This window comes from Phoxinus phoxinus (genome assembly GCF_949152265.1).
Source record: "Phoxinus phoxinus genome assembly, chromosome: 24".
Taxonomy (NCBI): domain Eukaryota; kingdom Metazoa; phylum Chordata; class Actinopteri; order Cypriniformes; family Leuciscidae; genus Phoxinus; species Phoxinus phoxinus.
Genome location: NC_136899.1, coordinates 9,498,632 through 9,519,886, shown reverse-complemented (window position 1 = coordinate 9,519,886; position 21,255 = coordinate 9,498,632). Strand labels below are relative to the sequence as shown.

At 35.6% G+C, this 21,255-nt stretch overlaps 3 protein-coding genes across 7 annotated transcripts in view; 1 reads left to right on the top strand and 2 right to left on the bottom strand.

Annotated features, from left to right (window-relative positions):
- Positions 1-23: 23 nt before the first annotated feature.
- Positions 24-3,667, bottom strand: eif1axb (eukaryotic translation initiation factor 1A X-linked b). Its single transcript, XM_079601182.1, has 7 exons — positions 3,432-3,667; positions 2,810-2,893; positions 2,619-2,722; positions 2,337-2,387; positions 1,977-2,058; positions 1,746-1,837; positions 24-1,588 (listed from the first exon to the last, which is right to left on the bottom strand). Exons 1-7 carry the CDS (start codon positions 3,445-3,447, stop codon positions 1,583-1,585), a joined length of 435 nt encoding a protein of 144 aa, XP_079457308.1. The 5' UTR covers positions 3,448-3,667; the 3' UTR covers positions 24-1,582.
- Positions 3,668-3,982: 315 nt separating this feature from the next.
- On the top strand, positions 3,983-6,438 carry LOC306993072 (uncharacterized protein). Its single transcript, XM_079602552.1, has 2 exons — positions 3,983-4,434; positions 4,911-6,438. The coding sequence occupies exons 1-2, from the start codon at positions 4,144-4,146 to the stop codon at positions 6,024-6,026; spliced, it is 1,407 nt and encodes a 468-aa protein (XP_079458678.1). The 5' UTR covers positions 3,983-4,143; the 3' UTR covers positions 6,027-6,438.
- Positions 6,439-7,191: 753 nt separating this feature from the next.
- The window catches only part of rps6ka3b (ribosomal protein S6 kinase, polypeptide 3b), a 35,345-nt gene continuing 21,281 nt past the window's right edge, over positions 7,192-21,255 (bottom strand). For 3 of the 5 annotated variants that reach the window (XM_079602550.1, XM_079602551.1, XM_079602547.1), the window contains 20 exons: positions 19,842-19,958; positions 18,874-18,955; positions 17,498-17,578; positions 17,336-17,415; positions 17,102-17,208; positions 16,092-16,129; positions 15,358-15,500; positions 15,085-15,155; positions 14,058-14,146; positions 13,489-13,553; positions 13,290-13,392; positions 12,975-13,096; positions 12,724-12,849; positions 11,887-11,976; positions 11,243-11,401; positions 10,306-10,467; positions 10,150-10,226; positions 9,960-10,077; positions 9,734-9,874; positions 7,192-8,494 (listed from right to left, as the gene is read on the bottom strand). In XM_079602550.1, the coding sequence (XP_079458676.1) occupies positions 8,372-8,494; positions 9,734-9,874; positions 9,960-10,077; positions 10,150-10,226; positions 10,306-10,467; positions 11,243-11,401; positions 11,887-11,976; positions 12,724-12,849; positions 12,975-13,096; positions 13,290-13,392; positions 13,489-13,553; positions 14,058-14,146; positions 15,085-15,155; positions 15,358-15,500; positions 16,092-16,129; positions 17,102-17,208; positions 17,336-17,415; positions 17,498-17,578; positions 18,874-18,955; positions 19,842-19,958 (2,094 nt within the window). In that variant the 3' untranslated portion in view covers positions 7,192-8,371. The remainder of the gene's footprint in view (positions 8,495-9,733; positions 9,875-9,959; positions 10,078-10,149; positions 10,227-10,305; positions 10,468-11,242; positions 11,402-11,886; positions 11,977-12,723; positions 12,850-12,974; positions 13,097-13,289; positions 13,393-13,488; positions 13,554-14,057; positions 14,147-15,084; positions 15,156-15,357; positions 15,501-16,091; positions 16,130-17,101; positions 17,209-17,335; positions 17,416-17,497; positions 17,579-18,873; positions 18,956-19,841; positions 19,959-21,255) is intronic. The other 2 variants (XM_079602549.1, XM_079602548.1) reach the window with 1 other exon arrangement.

The window sequence follows — 21,255 nt, the reverse complement described above, 5'->3', positions numbered from 1 at the left end:
CGTCATAGTTTACATTGCGCTATATATGGAAAGCTTGGCAGCTGCGCACAGGGCAGACATTTCCAATTTATTTCCCCTAGAGATGTTTAATTTAACCTGCCTAGAAATATATACCTATTGCATACTTCATAGAACATCAAAAGCAAATTCAAGATGCCATTTTACTAACTAACATTATGGCCATTGTCTTATAATTGACAAGTTACATTGTAAAGACAGCTCAAAATATGCAAATACGTGCCTAGATTATGTCTGGACTACGTATATGCATCCAAAATGTGCACAATCAGATCACCAACAGCCTATTTCATATCCAGAAGTGTGTGAATTTAAGTGTGTGGAAATAGGCTGGTTTGTAGAATTTTAGCAATGGACAATTTCAAACACAAGCCAAACACAACATAAAGAATATATGGAATATGAATTAGGCTACTTTTGTATCTCACACTGCAACACACGTGACGGGGCGAAAAACAAACCGTGACTAATATCACTCAAGCCTGTGGCTAGACACACACTTACTATAATTATACTGCCTATTTTATAGCCACATCAAACACAAAATACCTGCAACAATAAAGACAATATCGTATATGGTCATTTTGTACATTTTGTAAACACTGGAGGTAAAAAGTTAATATTTTCGAAGGCTTAAAATACACATTTCTAGGATACTGAATGTTTGTTTAATTTTATTTCAAAATCACAGGTTTTCTGATCAAAATCAGCAGAGGACAAAAAGCAACCATTGTTAGCTCATCAAAACAATACACATGAAATAACAAATTATAACCAACAAGCTCAGTCAAAAGGGCCAGTTCTGCAAGAACACAATTTTCATTATTCTTGTAATGATTAGCCTATTTGCATACAAAAATACTCGCTCATTCTGGTTACTTGCTTTGTGAGCTATCATTTTATAAAGTAAAAAATGTTTCCATTTTCATCTTACAAATATTTCAGTTGCTGACGTTTACTGTAGTTTAGTATTAAGCCGTAACTAAGTAACAACTGAAGTAATACATAGAGCTTCAAGACTAGTTACTTTCATAAATTCAGCAGCCCTGTAAAATTAGTATTATCATCAGTTGAAGTAGACAAAAACACAAAAAAGAAAACTAGGATGGATTGAAACAATGCTAATCATAGACAGACTTTTTTTTAAATAAATGCATTGTCCAACATATCAATTTTGTGACCAGTAAATCTTAAGAGACTTCAAAAAAGGCAAAAGGCATTTTAGAGGTATCAGCTTTGCTCATAAGAGTTTCACTCACCTTTACAGAACGTGTGAACATGTCTATTAGGATACAGACTGCAAGACCAAACATAAAATTGGTTATCTTTTTATTGCGAATCCATAGATTCTGTACTTGTAACTAAATTCCACTTGATGTGAAATCAATATAAATACATTAAAAGATAACAAAATGGATTGAAAGTGTAAATGCAGTCATGTGTTTAGTGAGAGAAACCCAAATCTTGAGCCTCCGCGTACATAATGATGGAGGGGCAACTTCATGGGTGTGTGAGAATATTGTCGCTTCAGGCTGAAAAACATTCACTTCCCCGCTTCTTCCTCTTAGATCTGCAGAATGGATATAAAGTATTGTCAGGACCAACACAGATAAAAACTGATGTACCGACTACTTGCATCATGTCTTCATTTGAATGAATCACTCAAAACATTCAATTTTTAATTCATCTTAATCTTCTGATGAATACAAGATTGCGTCAGTACTTACATCATCAATGTCCTCATCATCATCACCAATATCATCAAACTGAATCTCATCATCATCACCAGGCCCGAAGGTATCAGTCTCGTTGATTTTGGCTGCAAGGCACCAAAAGTGAGAATTTAATGACATGACATTTAATACAGCGCAGCAAAAAGATCAGCATATTGCAAGCCAGGAACCTTTTTTTCATCAAGAACTGTCTAGTAGAGGTTACGTTTCTCCGAATATACTCACCGTGTTCTGGAAGCTCTCCATAGGCTTTCAGACTCCGAGCTTCATCAGCATTATACTTCAAAATGACATCTGCTTTGTTATCCTGATGAGAGATTTCAGAACTTAAAGTGTCAGATATTCACATACATAAAAAAAACCTTGCATTAAAGAACTCTAAACAGAATTAGTTTTATTTTTTATATTACAAGAGTAAAGCTTTTAAGTGCCATTGGGAATTCATCTTTCCTGGCAAACATAAATATATTATTTAAATATCATACATTTATAATAAATGACAAAATATTTGTTGTATTAAATAGCTATATTATGTTATATTATTATAATATAAATAATTGTTAAATTAAGAAATATTTAACAAACCTGGTAGTCTCTTAATCCAATGAGTATAATGTCTGATGTGTTAATCCACACCTAAATTTAAGAAACAAAAAGCATAAGACAATAAATGACAAGACAAATGCATCTTTGGATTTCTTGTTAAAGAACAATATAAACATTTTAAGCCGATACATTTTCATTTCAGAACATTATTTTGTCCTATGCTTAAGTTTTCCAGCATAAAATAAAAATCAGTCCAGTCAAGCTCATTCACAAAGTGATGAAAACGCTGAATCTGCATTTAGCCTGAAAAGTAAAGTGAACCTTTTTCCGGAGCTTTCCTCGGATGTGACAAAGCCGTTTGACTCCATCAAAACACATAGCCTCCAATCTCCCATTTCCCAACATCTTGATGACCTGAGCATATTCTAGAAGACAACAAATGATAAAACTAAACATATTTCAAGGAAAGGCAGAATGTTTATTATATGGAAGACTAAAGTATTGCAACATACCTTGTCCATCCTCTTTAAACACCAGCTCCCTTTTCTCAGATTCATTCTCATTCTTACCACGCCGCCGATTTTTTCCTCCTTTACCTGGATACAGAGATAACGTTATAAAATGAGATCAGATCCCATCCTTATGATGATCATACACATGGAACAAAGTCTTCTCATTAACACCACACTGCAAATGTTGCCTAATGACAGAGCAAAGTACAAACATCCAGCATTGATGATCTTGATCTATTGTTCATTTCGTGTTTATTTATTGGGCAACTTAAGCATGTAGCCCTTTTAGAAATATTAGTTTGATAATTCTAAGTAACAATATTAGAAGTAGGTAGATCAATGTACTTTATAACAGTAACGTTAACGTTAACTGTTACATCTAACTGCGAAATGTAAGTTACATCGGCTGAGAGCATCCCTCTCATTACCTGACAGCATATTTTAATTCGTTTTAAGAGTTTAAAGGCCCAAAAAATTATTTAAAAACATTTTTGGGCAAAATGGAAAATCAAACATTGACAATGAGCTGCTGAATTGAATATCTCGCGCAATCGCTCACGTTACCTTGTTTGCTAAATTCAAGGCTTACATCTCTTACAATTGTCTTAAGAAGCCACCTTACCTTTGTTTTTCGGCATATTATTTCAATCACGTCGACGACTCTCGTATAATGTTTCGAAACGTCAGGGAAATATAACCATATGTCAAATATTTTACTTCTCAAACATGCTATAGTGAGCTGTTCAGCGCCGCTAGCGAGAAAAGCTGAGAATGACGCATGCGCAGATTGCTTGCTTCGTTCACGATTCAACAGCGCAAAACTTTATTCACATCACAACCGCAAACCCGACCAGAACTGATAGGAAATAGGAGCCCATTTGTTTTTATAGCAGTGGATTACATATCATTTATTATGATCTGATCTGATCTGATATTGTAATATGTGATAAATAATTAAAACAATTTGATTAGGTCAGAGAAAAAGATAGACCCCGTCTTCTTCAAAATACTTTTTTTTTTAAAATATATATAAGCATATTCTGTAGTGTAAAGCTAAAATATCTGTTATATGTGTCCCTCATGTCTGATGTTAAATGTTTTCTGTATGTTTTTTTGGGGGAAAAGTTTCCGTCCTCCTATCCAGTAGGGGGCGAAAATTTCATTCATAACGTCAGTAACATCTGAAGAAACCGCATTGAGGTTTGTTTTGAACATTTTTGCCTGTACTTCTTAATGATCAAGAGATAGCAAGCAACCTGAATGCAAATATCAGATTGTTTACATAGTCTAAAAATTCCACATTAAAGCCCAAATCCAGTTAGATCGTAAACATTATGGTACATAAATGTGTGGTAGGTGGTTGTCCGAACCGATCGGAAACCATTATTCATTACATGTTACCCAAGGATCCGAAAAGACGCAATCTTTGGTTGAAGTTTATTAAAGACAGTAAAGCTGATGAGGAAAACGCGAGCCCTACATGCCGGGTGTGCGGGGATCATTTCTCCGAGGAGAACTACTTCAAAATGGATCTGGGTTACACCACATGCACGATACTAAGCGTGGATGCTGTTCCTACAGTATACACTGTTCGTCGATCATCTGAGACGGAAAAGGAGACACGGGTAAGATGGCAAAAAAAAAAAAAAAAGTTTTAAATTCATAGGACATATATATTTTAATTATATATCGTTATATTTAATGTAGGCTACAATTTCATTTTAGATATAAGATAGGTATTAAATGTAAATACATACACACACACACACACACACACACACACATTTATGTTTGATGTAATATAGGATACACATTAAATGTAATTACATATAATTCAGCATCCATGTTTTATATTAAAATTCTCTATATATACATATACTGTAGTATATAAACAATTATAGTCTGCATGTAATATACACATTAAATGTAATTACATATGATTCAACATCCATGTTTTATATAAAATCCCCTCTCTCTCTCTCTCTCTCTCTCTCTCTCTCTCTCTCTCTCTCTATATATATATATACATACATACATACACACTGTATATATAAACAATTCTGTTTTGTAATCATGTTCTGGATTCTGTTGTATCTGACAGGAAGCAGAAGATGTGAGTGTGGAAGATGAAACATGCAAAATCACAATTTCTGAGGCCATTTCACTTGCTTGTGTCAAAGAGGAGCCTCTTGAATATGAGCTGAGTGCCAACATGACATCTGGACAAGAGCAGGATGAGTGTGTTAAATACGAGGAGAGTGAGCTGGCCGTTACAGAAGACTGTATTTCGACCGTCGTCTTTGAGAATAAAGAAGATCATGTCAACAGAAAGTATATCAGCTGTTTAACTTGTGGCCAGAGGTTTCGTAGTAAACGCAACCTAATGAAGCATCGGCGTGCTAATCACGGGGAAAAAAAACCTAAACCTGAAGTCAAAGAAAGGATTTATATGTGTTCAACTTGTGGGGAGAAGTTTAATGAAATGCGCCTCCTTTTGCGGCATCGAGTCGTACACACTAGTGAGAATCCCGATGGGAAGTTTGTGTGTCAACAGTGTGGAAAAGGCTTTGCCCATCAGGCTTTTTTGAAAGCTCACCAGAAAGTTCACGAGGATGCAGAGTCCGCCATGCCGTTCACCTGCCACTTATGTCCCAGACGTTTCGGCTACAAAGTTGCTCTCGTTGCTCACATGAAGCATCACTCATCCAAACTCACGTGCATCTGCCCCGTCTGTGAAAAGACCTTTCAGTTCAGAGGTTCCCTCATTCAGCACCTCAAATCCTCTCATGCTGGAGAGAAACTCTTGTGCAAGACCTGCGACAAGGGGTTTCTAAGAGTCAATGGCTACATCAAACACATGGACAAACACAATGTGACGACCCCGTTCTACTGTGACATCTGCAAAATATATCTCTCACAGCGAGGCTACGCGGCACACATGCTGACCCATGAGCAGAAGCCCGAAGAGTCTGTTGAGAACCGAACAAACGCTATCGATGCGAACAATTCAGAAGGAGGAATCGAGCCTGTGACCGCGAGGCAGGAAGAGGCCATGATGGAGCCACTCAGTGAAGATGAGATGGAAGTTCTTGCTGAGAGTTCATTGGATACGTCAACAGTGGAGGATGTGGAGTCTGGAATGGTTCTGGAAAAGGATGTTCCTCAAGATAACCATGAAGAGAAGGAAAAGAGCGAGGACAGCGCTGGCACACAATGAGCCAATGAGATCTCGGTTTAAACTAGCACTGTATAATACATTTTGTTAAATCAAGTATAAACCATTTAGTTTACTCGAGGCAAACTTTTTTATTTTATTTCAATAGTCAGGATTATGATTAAATCTAAGCCTAATCCAATTAAAATGTTTAAATATTAGTTACACTGTTAACTAAATATTGTAGGCAGATTTCTGTATTATGTCTCTGTGGTAATGTAATTAGTAATAATGTTTTGCTGCTATTAAGGTTTAGACATTCTAAAAACATTTTATGTGAATATTCACAAAGACATATAGTTTGTAAGATGCATTTCTTAAAATCATAATTAAAATTCATTTTTATGAAATACTTGTTTTGTCTTTCAGTTTAGAAATTGCTATGAAGAGAAGAGATGCATTGGACAGATTTTCTAAATTTAAGTTATGTAGTTATAGAAATGAATACTTTTATTCAATAAGGACGTATTAAATGAATCAAGTGACAGTAAAGACATTTCTAATGTAACAAAATATTTATATTTCAAATATATGCTGCTCTTATATATTTATCAAAAAATGTATCATGGTTTTCACAAAAATATTAAGTTACAAAACTTCCAATATTGATAAGAAGAAATGTTTATTAAGGACCAAATCAGCATATTAGAATGATTTCTGAAAGAGCTTTGCCATTGCAATAATTAATTAGATTTTTAAAATTCAAATACAAAACAGTTAATATTAATATTTTACAATACTAATGTTTTTATTATTTTTTATTAAATAAATGCTGGCTTGGTGAGCAATAAAGACTTCTTGGAGATCTTACTGACTCCAACATTTTGAATGGTATTGTATATATATTTATCAATTTTAGAATTTTTCTACATTCTAAATTAGAAATAGTGTTAAAAAAAAAATACTGTTTCCAGCAACACTGCCAGCCATGTAACTTTGAAGTTTGTATTCTTTGCATAAGGTCAATATGTGACTCAGATCCTCAAATGTGCTATGCAAAATTAGAGGTCAGAGTTCACCAAATCTGAATATTTTAGAATGCAGCACAAGACAAAAATCGTTTTCTTTGCTTGCACTTTGGCTCACCCACGTTCGCAAGTATTGTGTGACGAACCCTTTTATGTGGTTTCTAACAAAAATCTAAAACAGTGCAAAAAACATTCACAGTCATATTAAAAAATGGCAAAATTTATTTTCTACATGTACAAAAGAAAGAACAGGATAGCAGCTTATATGGACAGCAACATTTCTAGCTCTCTTCCAAGACAGGAAAAATACAACTGAGATGAAAAGAAAATGTACAACATATTTAAAATTGCTCAAAAAAAAAAAAAAACCCTGCAAGGAATTAGGAATTATTTTAAAAAAAAAATATGAAGGGGAAAAAAAACAATCAGTCATGCTCATAAACATGACCACTTCCACAGAGCTACTAGCTAATATAGCATCTTGCCCATGCACATTTATAAAAATATGTCAAGGCTGTAAGTAGTCACTTAAAGTCACTACATATATCTCTGAGCATTTCTGTACATCCCTACATACAAACCAATACACAGGTCAGCAGGTTTTAGGTGAGGCGATACAGCCGTATACATTTCCGTCTCAGCTTATGTATTTTTTTATAATGTATTGCGTTTCACCTGAGTTCTCGATTTGACATTCTGTGCCGTTTACATGTAGGCCTCCACCGCATTTTTGTGCTTTGGACCTCGTTCACATTAACGCCAGCAGCCGCCATACTAACATTCAGACTCGACTTACAGTCTTGTATGGGTCTGCTGAGAGGGGTTTGTCCTAGTTTGTTGTTAAAAGATGACAGGAGTACAAGGTTTGCTGGGATACACCAGAGCAGTTATGGTTTGGTGGGGTTTAAATATGCTATATGGTGTTCCTGATGTAAAATAGTAGAGCAGAACAGGATACAATTTTAATAATCAGTGTCAAACTGACAGGAACATTTCCCATATATGACATCCCCATACAACTGGAGCTTTTCGCGCAATAATTTGTTGTCATCTTTGAAAATCCCCATCCTCCCTGAATACATTAACATCGTAGCTTTTTTTTTTTTTTTACAGTATGCTTATATTCATACATAATTAGCTCCTCAGAAATAGTCCACAGATTCTCCCACGGTTTTGCGTTTGGAAGCAGAGGCATGATTGTACAGGGCGAACTGTTTTTATTGGCCCTCGAAGTAACCAGTGAAGGAAGATTTTGAGTGTCCACCAGGGGTCCTCAGAATCTACACTTGATTCTAAAGGCCTCGACACAAGGTGGGCAGCAAGCAAGGCTGTGCTCAAACCAAGCTAGAGGTCACGGGGGTCGGAGGTGGAAGTATGAGCTCATAAGGGAGTGGAGGTCAGTTTTTTCACTCCTCTGCGCTGAGCAAGAATAGAACAGCCCACGGGCTCCAGCACGGGAGGAACGTTCCTATTCAAGGCAGAGTATGTTGCAGCCATCGCCCCCTACAGGAGAAAAGAGTTCACACAAAACTTGCTTAATTAAACTGTCCGGTCAAAGTGTCAGTTTTAAAATAGGTTTTCTACACCTTAATAAAATTCTTTCCATAATTTTCTGAACATAACTAATATTTATGGTTTATATATATATATATATATATATATACACACACACACACACATATATATACATACAAACACACCGGTCAAAAGTTTGGAAAAATAAAAAAAAATATGTTTTTGAAGTGTATTATGCTCATCAAGCCTGCATTTATTTGATCAAATACAGAAAAAAAACTGTAATATTGTGAAATATTATTACAATATAAAATAATGGTTTTCTATTTTAAAATACTTTAAGATATAATTTCTTTCTGTGATGAAAAGCTGAATTTTCAACATCATTATAAATCATTCTAATATGCTTATTTGATTATCAATGTTATTATCAATGTTGAAAATCGTTGTGCTGCTTACTATTTTTTTTGAATCTGTGATACCTTTTTTAAGTTAAAAGAACAGCATTTATTTAAAATAGAAATCTTTTCTAACAATATAAATACTTACTATAATTTTTTTAATCAATTTAACACATCCTTGCTGAATTCTTCAGCGGTGAGCGTTTGGAAGCAGAATTTCTTCTTTAAAAAAAAAATACTGATCCCAAAATTTTGAACTGTAGTGTTACAAAAGATTCCAATTTCAAATAAACACTGTTCTTTAAAAAACAACAACTTTTTATTCATAAAAGAATCCTGAAAAAAGTATCACACGTCATAAAAAATATTAGGCAGCACAACTGATTCCAACATTGATAATAAATCAGCATATTAGAATGATTTCTGAAGGATCGTGTGACACTGAAAACTAATGTCTAAACTAAAAGTAATGGCGAATGAAAATTCAGCTTTACATCACAGAAATAATTTTTATTTTAAAGCATATTAAAATTGAAAACCATTATTTTAAATTGTGATAATATTTCACAATATTAGTTTTTTTCTGTATTTTTGACGGAGGCTTGATGAGCATAAAAGACTTCTTTCAAAAACATAAAAAATAGTAATGTTTTCAAACCTTTGACTGGTAGTGTATATTTTATAAACAGAATTTCTAGCTGATTCAACAGCTGAGCAAAAAAATCTATTTTTTATATTATTAAAAATCTTGTGAAGCATTTCAGGGGCAGAGTAAAATATTTATGTGAACACTTTGATATTTAGGTCTAGAGCACAGTGTGCAAACCTTAACCAGATGGGGGGCGTCGTGTCTGTTCAGCTGGTATTTGGGGAGCTGGTCTCTGTGAATGATCCAGGGATGTCTCAACACCTGTGCAGCTGTTAGTCTCTGATGAGGGTCTACATGCAACATCTTAGACACCAAGTCCTGTAGAGAACAACAATGAATGATTATTTTTGTCTGGTGGTCCTGTTTTGAAGTGTACATTCAGATGCTCTTCTCAGATGGGCACCTTTGCCTCGAGTGAAACAGAGTTCCAGTATCCGCCAGTGAGAGAAAACTTCCCACTGCCGATTCGAGCCAGAATCTCCTCCGGCGTGTCCTCGGGGCCATTAGCAAATGGCGTAAATCTGAGAAAAAGCTTGGTGTCAATTGAGTAGAAACACATTTTGAACACTATAGTGCTAAGTTTAAATACTTACCCAGTTAACATTGTGTACAGAAGGACACCTAAACTCCAGATATCACAGGCAGCGTCATAACCCTGTTTCTTCAACACCTGGGGACCAAAGTGATGTTCTCCGATCAAGAAACTCACATTTATTTGATAAAATATTGTGCTAACTTAAAAAACTTACTTCTGGGGCCACAAAGTTGGCAGTATAACATGGCGTCATCAGCAGTCCGTTTTCCGCTCTCAGCTGCTTGGCAAAGCCGAAGTCGCAGATCCTGATGGACTCGGGATTCCCAGATTCATCAACATAAAGGATGTTACTGGGCTTTAGATCCCTGTGAACCACCTAAATAAGAAGCTTAAATTAGTACCAAGGAGCTCAAAATATGCATATGATTTAGGCACATTCATTTTTTTATTTATAATTAACAGGCATGTGACCAGCTAAATACAAAAAAAGAATGTATTTTATTCAATTAAATATCGTACTATTGCATCAATACATACTACATTTTAATTTTATTTTACAGTACAATAGTATGTATCCTGGTTTCCATCCAATTATTAAGCAGCACAAGTGTTTTCAACATTGATAATAATAAGAAATGTTTTTGAGCAGCCAATCAGCATATTAGAATGATTTCTGAAGGATCATGTGACACTGAAGACTGGAGTAATGATGCTGAAAATGCATACAGGAATAAATTATATACATTTAAAAATACTATAATAGAAAGCAATTACATTAAATTGTAATAATAATTCAGAATATTACTGTTTTTACTGTATTTTTGATCAAATAAATGTAGTATTGGTAAGCATTCGAGATATCTTTCAAAATTTTTGAAAAATCGTACAGACCCCAAACTTTCTAACAGTAGTGCATATTACAGGCTTTTGCATCTTTTGCGGTCTGAATGTGCCCCTCATGAGTATCTCTGCATTAGAGCCATTAGAAACCAGTATGTGGTAAGACACCAGAGGCACGGTCTCACAAAGCTTCATTTGTTTCCGAAGATCACAATCTTACCGTACTTGAGCTGGGCTTTAAGTTTCAACATATTGAATTGCGGCACACACTTTACAGTTTGCTCTTTCCTATAGTTTGAGTGGTTTCATACCCCTTGAGTGTGCAGGTACTCCACAGTCTTTGTGATGGTGTACAACACAGCGCTGGCCTCCCGTTCTGAGAAGAACTTCTGCCTGAGGATCTTATCCAGCAATTCCCCTCCCTTTAGCAGTTCTGTCACCAGATACACTGAGCGGCCATCATCGTACACCTGCAAACAGCGACATAGTTATATTAGTTTATCATGGATAATCTCTTCTATTTTATTACTACCTTCACTTTTCATTAAATGCTATTGCAATTTGTTCTGCAATACATAATATGATTAAGGATGTTTATATTTGCGACAGAATGAATTTTGTGTTTGAAACCAATCAAGGTTCAAACACTTGAATCAGATGCATTTCTAATGTATGGAAACATACTGGAAACGATAATGGATAACCTGCCCAGAGTAATTTGCAAGAGAGACGGTAAGAGCAGGAACTCATTACACTATTCCCTCATTCCGGAAATGTCAGAGCAGAATCGGTTTCAGGTAAACACATCAATGCTCTTTGAAAAGATCAAGACATTATCTTAATATAATTGCATTCGGCCAATAAGACAAAGCTCCGAGTCTGCCCCCGCAGACTATTGTTTTCCATCCTGATAGATGAAAAGAAAAAGATTGCATCCTTGTTTTTAAGCACTCACGTCTTTCAAGGTGATTATATTTGGATGTTGTCCATAGCGTAACAGAATTTCCACCTCATCCGTTGGATCCCGTTTAGCTTTATTGATTATCTAAACATAAAATATATAGAGACATTTATCACAATGTCCAAGAAACACAGTATAAAAAGGGCAAGGCAGTATAAAATTGTCTTGGAAAAGGCCAGAAATGCTTTTAAAGAACAGTTTTAGTAGGGATGGGCTGAAATTAAAATTCTGTCCAATAAGCTCATAATTATTTAATTTATTATGAATTAATTAACATAGAAATTCTAGACTAAATAATTAAAAATAATGTTTAAATGTCTTATTAATGTCAAAAAAGAAAAGAAAAAGTAAAACAATTAAACCTAAAACTAATTGCTTTAATTGCAAAAAGTTAATTCTGGCATTATAATGAACAAAATGACAAATGGATATTCATTTTGAGTTTTGATGAATATTACAAATCAAAACAGTGTTATTAAATAAGTAGTTTTTAAATATTAAAAATAACTTCTTAAATGCTTAAAGTATAATTGTAAAAAATATTAAGTTACTAATTTAACAACACTGTTAAATTGTCATATTTAGCAAAACTCAAAAACAAATATGAAATATCCCTTTTTCACTCTTCACATTTATACTGGTTATAGTTTTTTAGTATTTAATTTTTAATCTAAATGTGAGCATATGGGAAATCAACATGCACAATTAAACACCCAATATTGACCAGTACCAGTTTATGTTGCTATCAATTTGCCAAGGTGTTCTGGGCGGTGTATTTGAGATTTACTGCCTTAATGAAAGTGTGTTGGTTTAATATGGCTCTCTCCTCACCTTCACGGCATACTCCATGCCTGTGCTTTTCTGTATGCAGCGTCTGCAGATAGAATACGAGCCAACTCCGATATCCTCCTTCACCTCATATGCGTCATTAAACTGTGACACGTTTCTGTGAAGCTGCTACAGAGAGAAAACAACCAGATGTAATGCTGACATAAAATATGACTCATAACCAGACCTTAAACAGTCATTACAGCATATACTTTGAGGATAGAGGCATAATTTGGAGTCAAATGTGTGTATACCTGAACTATAGAGCTCATACTGTTCTGCAGGGGTTGAGACTCTTCTTCTGAGCTGATGGCCACAAAACTAAAACCTCTGAAGAGTTGATTGGCATTGGCACTAGGGGGTACACCTGGTGAGTCTGAACAAAAACACACAGCGGTTTAGATCTACTCATTAAATACACCATCAAATAAACCGACAGATTTCAAAAGGCCTAGAAGCATTTAATTAAATAGGTTTTTATGTATTTGTCTGAAAGGGGATTAAAGACGGACGGCAAACACAGTGTACCTGATCTAGGGTCAGACACACTGGGTTATAAGCTGATGTACCTTTGGGAGTTTTTGCTGTAAATTCTGGGTCAAAGTAGAATGTGTCGTCTGGTCTCCCAGAGGCTGGTTTGAAGGGCGGGTGAAGCTCTCTTCTAAATAATTTCTTAGACAAACAGGGCATGAAAAAACATTTAAAACCACCACGCATTGATAGAGTGTCACTTCTTCATTGTAAATGCATGTTCCTGTAAATACTTACATTCCAGTCAATTGTAGAATAAAACGGGTGTCTCTTTATCTCTTCAACTCCATCTGCACCAGCACCTGCAGACAAGCATAGTCAAGTTCAAATCAAATATGCAGAACTCAATATACAGAAATGAACATCTAGTCAGTCTAATACACTACTGTTCATAGTTTGGGGTTGGTGAGATTTTTTTATGTTTTTGAAAGGCAACTAAGTCTGCATTTATTTGATCAAAAATACAGTAAAAACAGTAATATTGTGAAATATTATTATAATTTAAAGAAAATCATTCTACTGAAATATGCTGATTTGCCGCTCAAGAAACATTTATTATTATTATCAATGTTGAAATCAATTGTGCTGCTTAACATTTTTGTGGGAACCATGATACCATTTTTCAGGATTCTTTGATGAATAGAAAGTCCAAAAGAACAGCACTTATTTGAAATAGAAATTGTACTCTCACATTTGATCAAGTTAATGCATTATTGCTGAACAATAGTACTAATTTCTTCAAAAAGAAAAAAATTATAATTCACTGACCCCAAACTTTTGCACCGTAGGTAAACAAGTGGGCTTACCTAATCTATTGGAAGGGTTTCGTTTAAAAAGACTCCTGAGGAGACTCTGAGCTTCTGAGCTCAGAAACTGAGGCATTCCCAGCTTCGCCCTACAAAAACAGAGGTCAAAAGTCAAGAGAGGTCAGAGGTTCACCACATGCATGGAAAGTTCACAAACAATTTGATGCATAAAGAAAGGTCATCCTGATGGACGTTGATCATCCCTTTATGGTAAGTGCTGGTCGTCGACCAATCAGATTGACATACTCTCAATGTAATGTTCTGTCAAAAAAACTAAAGTGTTTTTCTACATAGTTTTTACTTTGCATTTTACTAGTCATGCAAGGGTAGGCAAATTGGCAGTTAATTTAATTTACACGTTGGCCAGTTCTAAGTGAGCAATTTTGTTGACCAGAATGTGCTGCAATGTGTATTAGACCTTGTGGTGATAATGTCAAATTATGGTAAAATATCTGTCCACACAAGCCTAGAGGACAACTTACACAAAGGAGGACAAAGACAAAGTCAGACACTGTCGTATGCACTGATGTCACTTCCACACCTAACACTTAGTGTATTCATATCAGTGGCAATTGTCTGTTCTTATCAGTCCTCAGCAGAAGCCTCAAATGAACACTGTAATTGACAAACCCTCATCTCGCCTTCACACTGAAGGTCTGCAGTCATTCCACTAAAACCACATTACTAGTTTATCAAAGCCATCAAACTGTACGCAAGACCATTGATTACAATCATCCAGCACAGCAGTGCTAATGTGGCGCGCCTGAGCGTTATTCACCCCTCAGCAGGCTGCTTTATCACGTGACGTGTGTTATGTGCGGTTCCATGTTTACTGATGGTTAAGTGGTTAGTCTTCAGGCTAAACGGCACTATCAGCTAAACCCAGGGCTTATCCTCATCGCTTCAGCACTTAGCATCCAGATGTTATTCAGACCAATTCCGCTGGCTTTTCCCACTCAGACTGGATGACTTTGTTTAGATTATAGTGTTCCACGAGAAGGAGGAAGGATGAGGCCGTCACACTCACTTTAGAATCATAGTCATGGTTTCCTTGCGGTCCTTGCCTTGGAAAGGCAGCGTTCCAGTCAGCATTTCAAACTGAGGATGGAGAGCAAAACAAGTTACTGATGCTTGAAGGTGCTGGAACACTATTCCAGATTGATCAATATTGTAATTTAATAATTATATTTTGAAATCTTTTATTGAGGAAACAAATGACTGAGATCAGGTTTATTGGGAATGTACAGTATATAAAATGCTCAATAGACAATAATAAAAACAGGAAGTGGCGATTCCTCACCATGAGTACACCGTAAGACCACCAGTCAGCACTATAAGTGTGTCCTCTTCGGTTCACCACCTCGGGAGCCATGTACTCTACCGTCCCGCAGAAAGAATATGCTTTATTTTCATGATCGATCGACTCCTTACTGAGTCCAAAATCTGAAGACACACACAAACACACTTTTAGTACGGGAACATCAGTGTTGGTATTGTTAACTAAAACTTTCGTAATAAAGCTCAAATAAAATAAAATATAAATATTATATGAAAAATGTAAGCCATTTTTTTTTTAAATAAACAAAAAATAGAAATGTTTCTTTAACAACTACTTGATGGAGTATTGAAATGACTAAAACTAAATTAAATCTAAATTGAAATATATATATATATATTTTAAAAAAGCACAACAAAATGAATAAAGCATAAACTAACTGAAAATATATTAAAAACTGCTAATTATAAATATTTCTAAATGCTGTTTTAGTATATAAATCACACTAAAATAGCACCGGGCCCAATCTCAGTTTCCAACAATCATTCCACAAAATCGAATTTTCCCCATATTAGTTCTGTGCAGTTCACCTTCTCATATAGTGTGCTTTAGATGGTCATAAACCTCTACAGAGTGAAGGTTAATGCGTTTGTCTGTCCTCCCATGAGGCTGCAGTTTAACGGTATCAACACAAAGCCCTAAATGCTCAAGGTGGCACCATGCTGATGCAGCTATTCCAGCAATCTGAAATTACCTACCTGTCAGCTTTATGTGGCCTTCCTCATCCAAGAGAATGCTGAAATTACACAGAATCACAGTGTTAAAAAGCCATTTAACAGAGCATGAACACACTCGCACAAAGGGTCCCCTTACTTTCTATCGCCATTCCCACTCTGCGGCATAAGGACATATCTCTATGTGTCACGGCTACAAGACTACAACCATTATTTTTATAGCCTTATTCTCTCCAGACATAAGTGATTTAAGGACGACCTCAAAGACAGCAATAAGGTGGGATTAAAAAAAGGAGAACAAGTGAAGGTGTTTTGATTGACAAATTCTGAAAAATAAAAGGACAGTATGTAAAGAAAAAATATACACTACTGTTCAAATGTCCCCCACAAAAAAAAGTCTCTTGAGCTCACCAAGGCTGCATTTATTGGAAAAAAATTCTGTAAGAATAGTAATATTGTGAAATATTATTACAATTATAAATAACTGTTTTCTATTTTAATATATTTCAAAATGTAAACCTGAAATTTTAACAGCCCGTACTCCTGTATTCAGTGTCACATGATCCTTTAGAAATCATTCTTGATTTGATTTGCTCAAAAAACATTTCTCATTACTCTCTTGCAAACAGTTGTGCTGCTTAATATGTTGGGATACATTTTTTTCCAGGATTCTTCGATGAATAGAAATTTCAAAAGAACAGCATTTATTTGAAATAGGAATCTTTTGTAACATTTTTAATGTCTTTACTGTCACATTGGATCAGAATCCTTGATGAATAAGTAAAATAAAATAAAAAAAATCCTACAAAAATGTTCTTTACATACTTCCCTCAGACAAAAATAACTATACAAACACAATACAAGTCTAATCAATGATTAAAGTATTACTTAATTTTCCATTAATTTCCATATTTTTTGCACTTTTAAGAAGTCTGGTTTCTGTGTTTTAAAAACTTTAGAATTAAATAATAAATAATGCATTTTTTTTTATCCATTTGGGTGAATTATTCTGTTTATTTGAGAATATTCAGTACTTCTCTGGTTTCAGATCTCTGTAGATTATGCCTAGACCATGCAGATGATCCAGAGCCAAAGCCAGTTCAGCCAGATAAAACTTCACATCCTCCTCTGTGAACATCACCTGAGAAAAAGAGAACAGATGCTTTAAAATGTCAATCAGACATTCTCTTCCCATCTAAGTGTGCAGTCGTGGCGAAAATTGTCTTGGCTATGTGAGACTGTGCTTGGGGTAACCATTCACTGTTTACCTCTTTTGACAGTCGAGTAAAGAGATCGCCTCCTCTTAAAAAGTCCAGAATCAGATAGAGCTTTCCTTCGGTCTGGAATGCTGCAGGAAGAACACAAGAAGAGTGTGAGAAAGAGGGAATGGGTTCATGGTTACCATTGATTGGCTGATGACCTGCACTTACCATAGTGTAGCTTAACAATAAAGGGATGATTAACCTCCACCAGGATGTCCCGCTCCATCTTAGTCCTGACGCGATCTCGTACTGAAAACACGCATAAATAACACTTTTGTTTACTTCTATTGAGTTCACTAACTACATTTTCTCTCCTCTCTAACAATGTCCCCCCCCCCCCACCCAGAAATCTGGCACAGCAGAATTACGCAGATGGCACCGGATGACTAATTAAATAAAGGAGGGAGAAAAATGCAGCGCAAGAGAGACAAGCGAAGCTGAGAGCTGTAAGGGGAGGAGAGCATTTTACTCATGTGGATGTAGATGCGTTTATCATCTGGAGTGGCTGTTTTTTGTAGTTGAACCTTTGTACGAACACCGATTTACATTCTTAAACAGCTAAACTGGGAATTAACCAACCAACCCACTGGAATAAACAGAACTTCAACAGGTTATTGTGAAAAGAGTAAATACTTGGGAAGTTTTGTTAGATACTTAGGTTTAGGAAGTTAATGAGATTTTTGAACTGCCTTTAATATCTTGGCTTTCACACCTGCAAGACTTCCTGTCGAGGGCAAAAACAATTAATTCGTACTTACGGAACAGGATTATAGCCAATTGGAACTAAAAGCCTTCCTTCTTTTTTTTTTTGCCTTTGTTTCAAAGAGTGAAATTTGCCAGCAAATACTTCATACTATTCATAGATGATATATGATCCATGTTTATATGTGACTTTTCAGAGAGCATTGGATGTGTTCAATAATAGAACTTCGAGATGTTGAAGTGTAACAGAATTTGCCCTTTGTGTCAATATCAAAATGTACCAATGTTAATGGATGATACATAGATGTCTGGAGACCCTAAAAATTGACATTTTACTATGCAAAAAAATTGCAGAAAAAGCATACACTGACTTCAACACAATCAGTTATTAATATTTCATTGGTTCTCTCGTTTTTGCGTTTCATTGTGTTACTGCAAATAAATCAATCGACTCCAAGCACAACAATGCAATATGCATAAAAGGAGTAAAAAAGGAGTGAATTTTCCTAGGCCACACATCACTTTTGGCCACTACAGCATAGGTCCCGAAGGAAATGGCCGAGCACCTACGAAAAAACGCGAGATTCTCCAATTCATTTTATCCAATAATAATAAAAAACTAATGAGAATCGGGAACCTCTCTGATTGTTGGATCTCACATCGGGTCCCGACGATCGCACATTCTACCGTAATATTTAGCATTACAACATAACCTTGTGCTTTTTTGCACGATGATAAATTGCATTTTACAAAATTAACTCCAAAATCATCAGGCATGTCAGCGAGATAGCAACATTACGTCAGCATTGGCCACTGAAAAACCACATTGATCGACTTAATACCTTTTAGTGTGGCTTTTTTCAGCACTTTCATTGCGTATAGCTGTCCTGCATCTGGGCCTGTTGTCTTCTTCACCAAAAACACCTGCAACACACAACCAAAATCAAGTCTTCATTAAAACAACAGTAAAAACCCTTTAAAACAGGATTTATTTTACTCATCAGAACTTTTTTGAAAACACAATTAGTTCTGTGCTGTACAGTGACACTGCAACTGTGATGACCATGACTAGTTCCACTTTTCCACTAGGCTTTTATCTGTGCTGATTATTTCTCAATACACACACACACAACTAAAAATATACTTGTATAGGTGGGCGGTATGACCAAAATCTTGTATCACTGTATGAGTAATTTTAAATCACATAAACAATATGTACACAAAATAGTCACTTTCCTAAAATGTTTTATTTATTACTTAATCTAATAACTTATTTACTTAAAATTTTATATAGTACTTTTGCATCCATCGCGTTCCAAAAAATAGCAAAAAAAAATTTCAAATGAATTCAGTTTAATTTTTAAAGTATGGGTTAAACAAAAAATAATTACTACCTGTATTCATTTAGACAATGCTTAAAATATAACACTCAATAAAATATTATTTACATACAATACTGAATGTATTAATATTCTGAATTAGCTTTTATTTTATATTCTTAGTTTTCTTATTTTTTAAGCTAACTTTTTGTTATGTACTTTTTACATTTTTATATATTTTTATTTACATTTTAGTCATTTTACTTAAATGGAAATTAGAAATGTTGCCTTGGCAACTAACTGAAACAAGTTTACATTTATATTTTATTTTATGTCAGCTTTATTTCATTTAACGAAGATGATTTATAATAATTTTAGTTAACAAAAAAAAAGTTTGAAGACCCTTGGTATAACAGAAGCTCCACCTGTTTATATATTTATACCAACCTATATAATGTAAATTTGCAATAATGCAATTTGACATGACGTACCTTTCCAAAAGAGCCCTGTCCAAGCACCTTACGGAGCTCAAACTGCTGTGGGTCGGCCTTCTCCGAGCCCTCTTTGACAAGATGTGTGATGCTGATCTCTTTAACAGACACTTCTTCCTGGAGAAAAGATGACAACAAGACACAGAGAGAATCACGTCAGCGAGAAACATGAAAACTTTGACAATGCCAAAGTGCCATAGACGGTACAAATAAAAATTTCAGACAAGTAATACGGAGAAAAGTTGGTCACCAGCCAAATAGAAAACACTTCTAGTGAATTCACTCGAATCCAATAATAAACCTGGACATGCAGCATGAAATTAATAGACGGATGGAATAAGCGGGAATGTTTGCGAAGCGGTCGCAAACGCATCACTCTCACCCACGCCACGCACATCACAGCAGTGCCCCATGGTGTCCCACGTGTTCCCGAGCCCGACCTGGGGCACGGCACCCTGCTCCATACTCGAGGGAGGAGGGGTTGAGCCCCGTCAATCCCCCTGCAGCGTGCGCCTGCTGCTGGGCTTCTGATGCTCAGAGAGAGCAAGACCACTCAGTTGAAAGCTTGTGTGACGGACAGCTTCCCACACGGTTGCCATGACACCGCCCCCAATCCTCCTGCTTCATCACAGTACCGGCGGTGGGCGTGGAGAAGGGTGACTAAAGACACAACGTTCAAGCTCTTCTTTCCTCACTCTCTTCCTCCCACTCTCTCTCTCTCTCTCTTTCCATCCATTTCTCTTTGTCTCCCCCTCTAAATCCATCAGCGTTCAATCTCCACATGGTGAGATGATGTCATCCTACGTTGGCGTACCAGCACAGTGTCTTTCATGAAAGTGATGAAAGTTTATGGGCACAGACGGTCCTCAATCACTCGATATACTGAGACCCAAACAATAACAAAACCTTCACTATGATGCATTCAGATACAGTAGTAGCTTCGACAATGTTCAAACGTCACAGCTATATTTTGGGTGCTTGACTGTGCAAAACTCGCCATCAGGGTGCGATGTGGTTGCTAAGGTATGCTAAGTGGTTGCTAGACCCCACCCACAAGTCTCTATGATATTCTGGTCACTAGATATCATAAGTCTATATTTTCTTATCCATTTAATTGTCCACTAGGCAATTTTTTAACATCTGGTAGCTTAGAACCAGTGTTGTTACTGTTAACTAAAAAACTGCTAAAAACGTTTTTTTTTTTTGGTATATAAAACATAGCTTAAATAAAATTTCAAATAATAAATAAATATTAGAAGGAAAAACTAAATTTATAATTTAGTTTCTAACTAAATTATAAATGACCAAATTCATTACTAAATATAATAACTAAATTCTAATTACTAAAACTGAAATAAGTGAACTCTATATAGAAACATAACACATGACAGCATGTAACAAAATTACTAAAACT

Bases quoted from the DNA above. Each gene is read 5' to 3' on its own strand.
- eif1axb (XM_079601182.1), bottom strand. The intron at 2,059-2,336 runs GTTTGTTAAATA...ATCTCTCATCAG, and splicing joins TTGGATTAAGAGACTACCAG to GATAACAAAGCAGATGTCAT. The intron at 1,838-1,976 runs GTGAGTATATTC...GGTGCCTTGCAG, and splicing joins TGGAGAGCTTCCAGAACACG to CCAAAATCAACGAGACTGAT.
- LOC306993072 (XM_079602552.1), top strand. From the start codon at position 4,144: ATGGTACATAAATGTGTGGTAGGTGGTTGTCCGAACCGATCGGAAACC. The intron at 4,435-4,910 runs GTAAGATGGCAA...TGTATCTGACAG, and splicing joins AGACGGAAAAGGAGACACGG to GAAGCAGAAGATGTGAGTGT.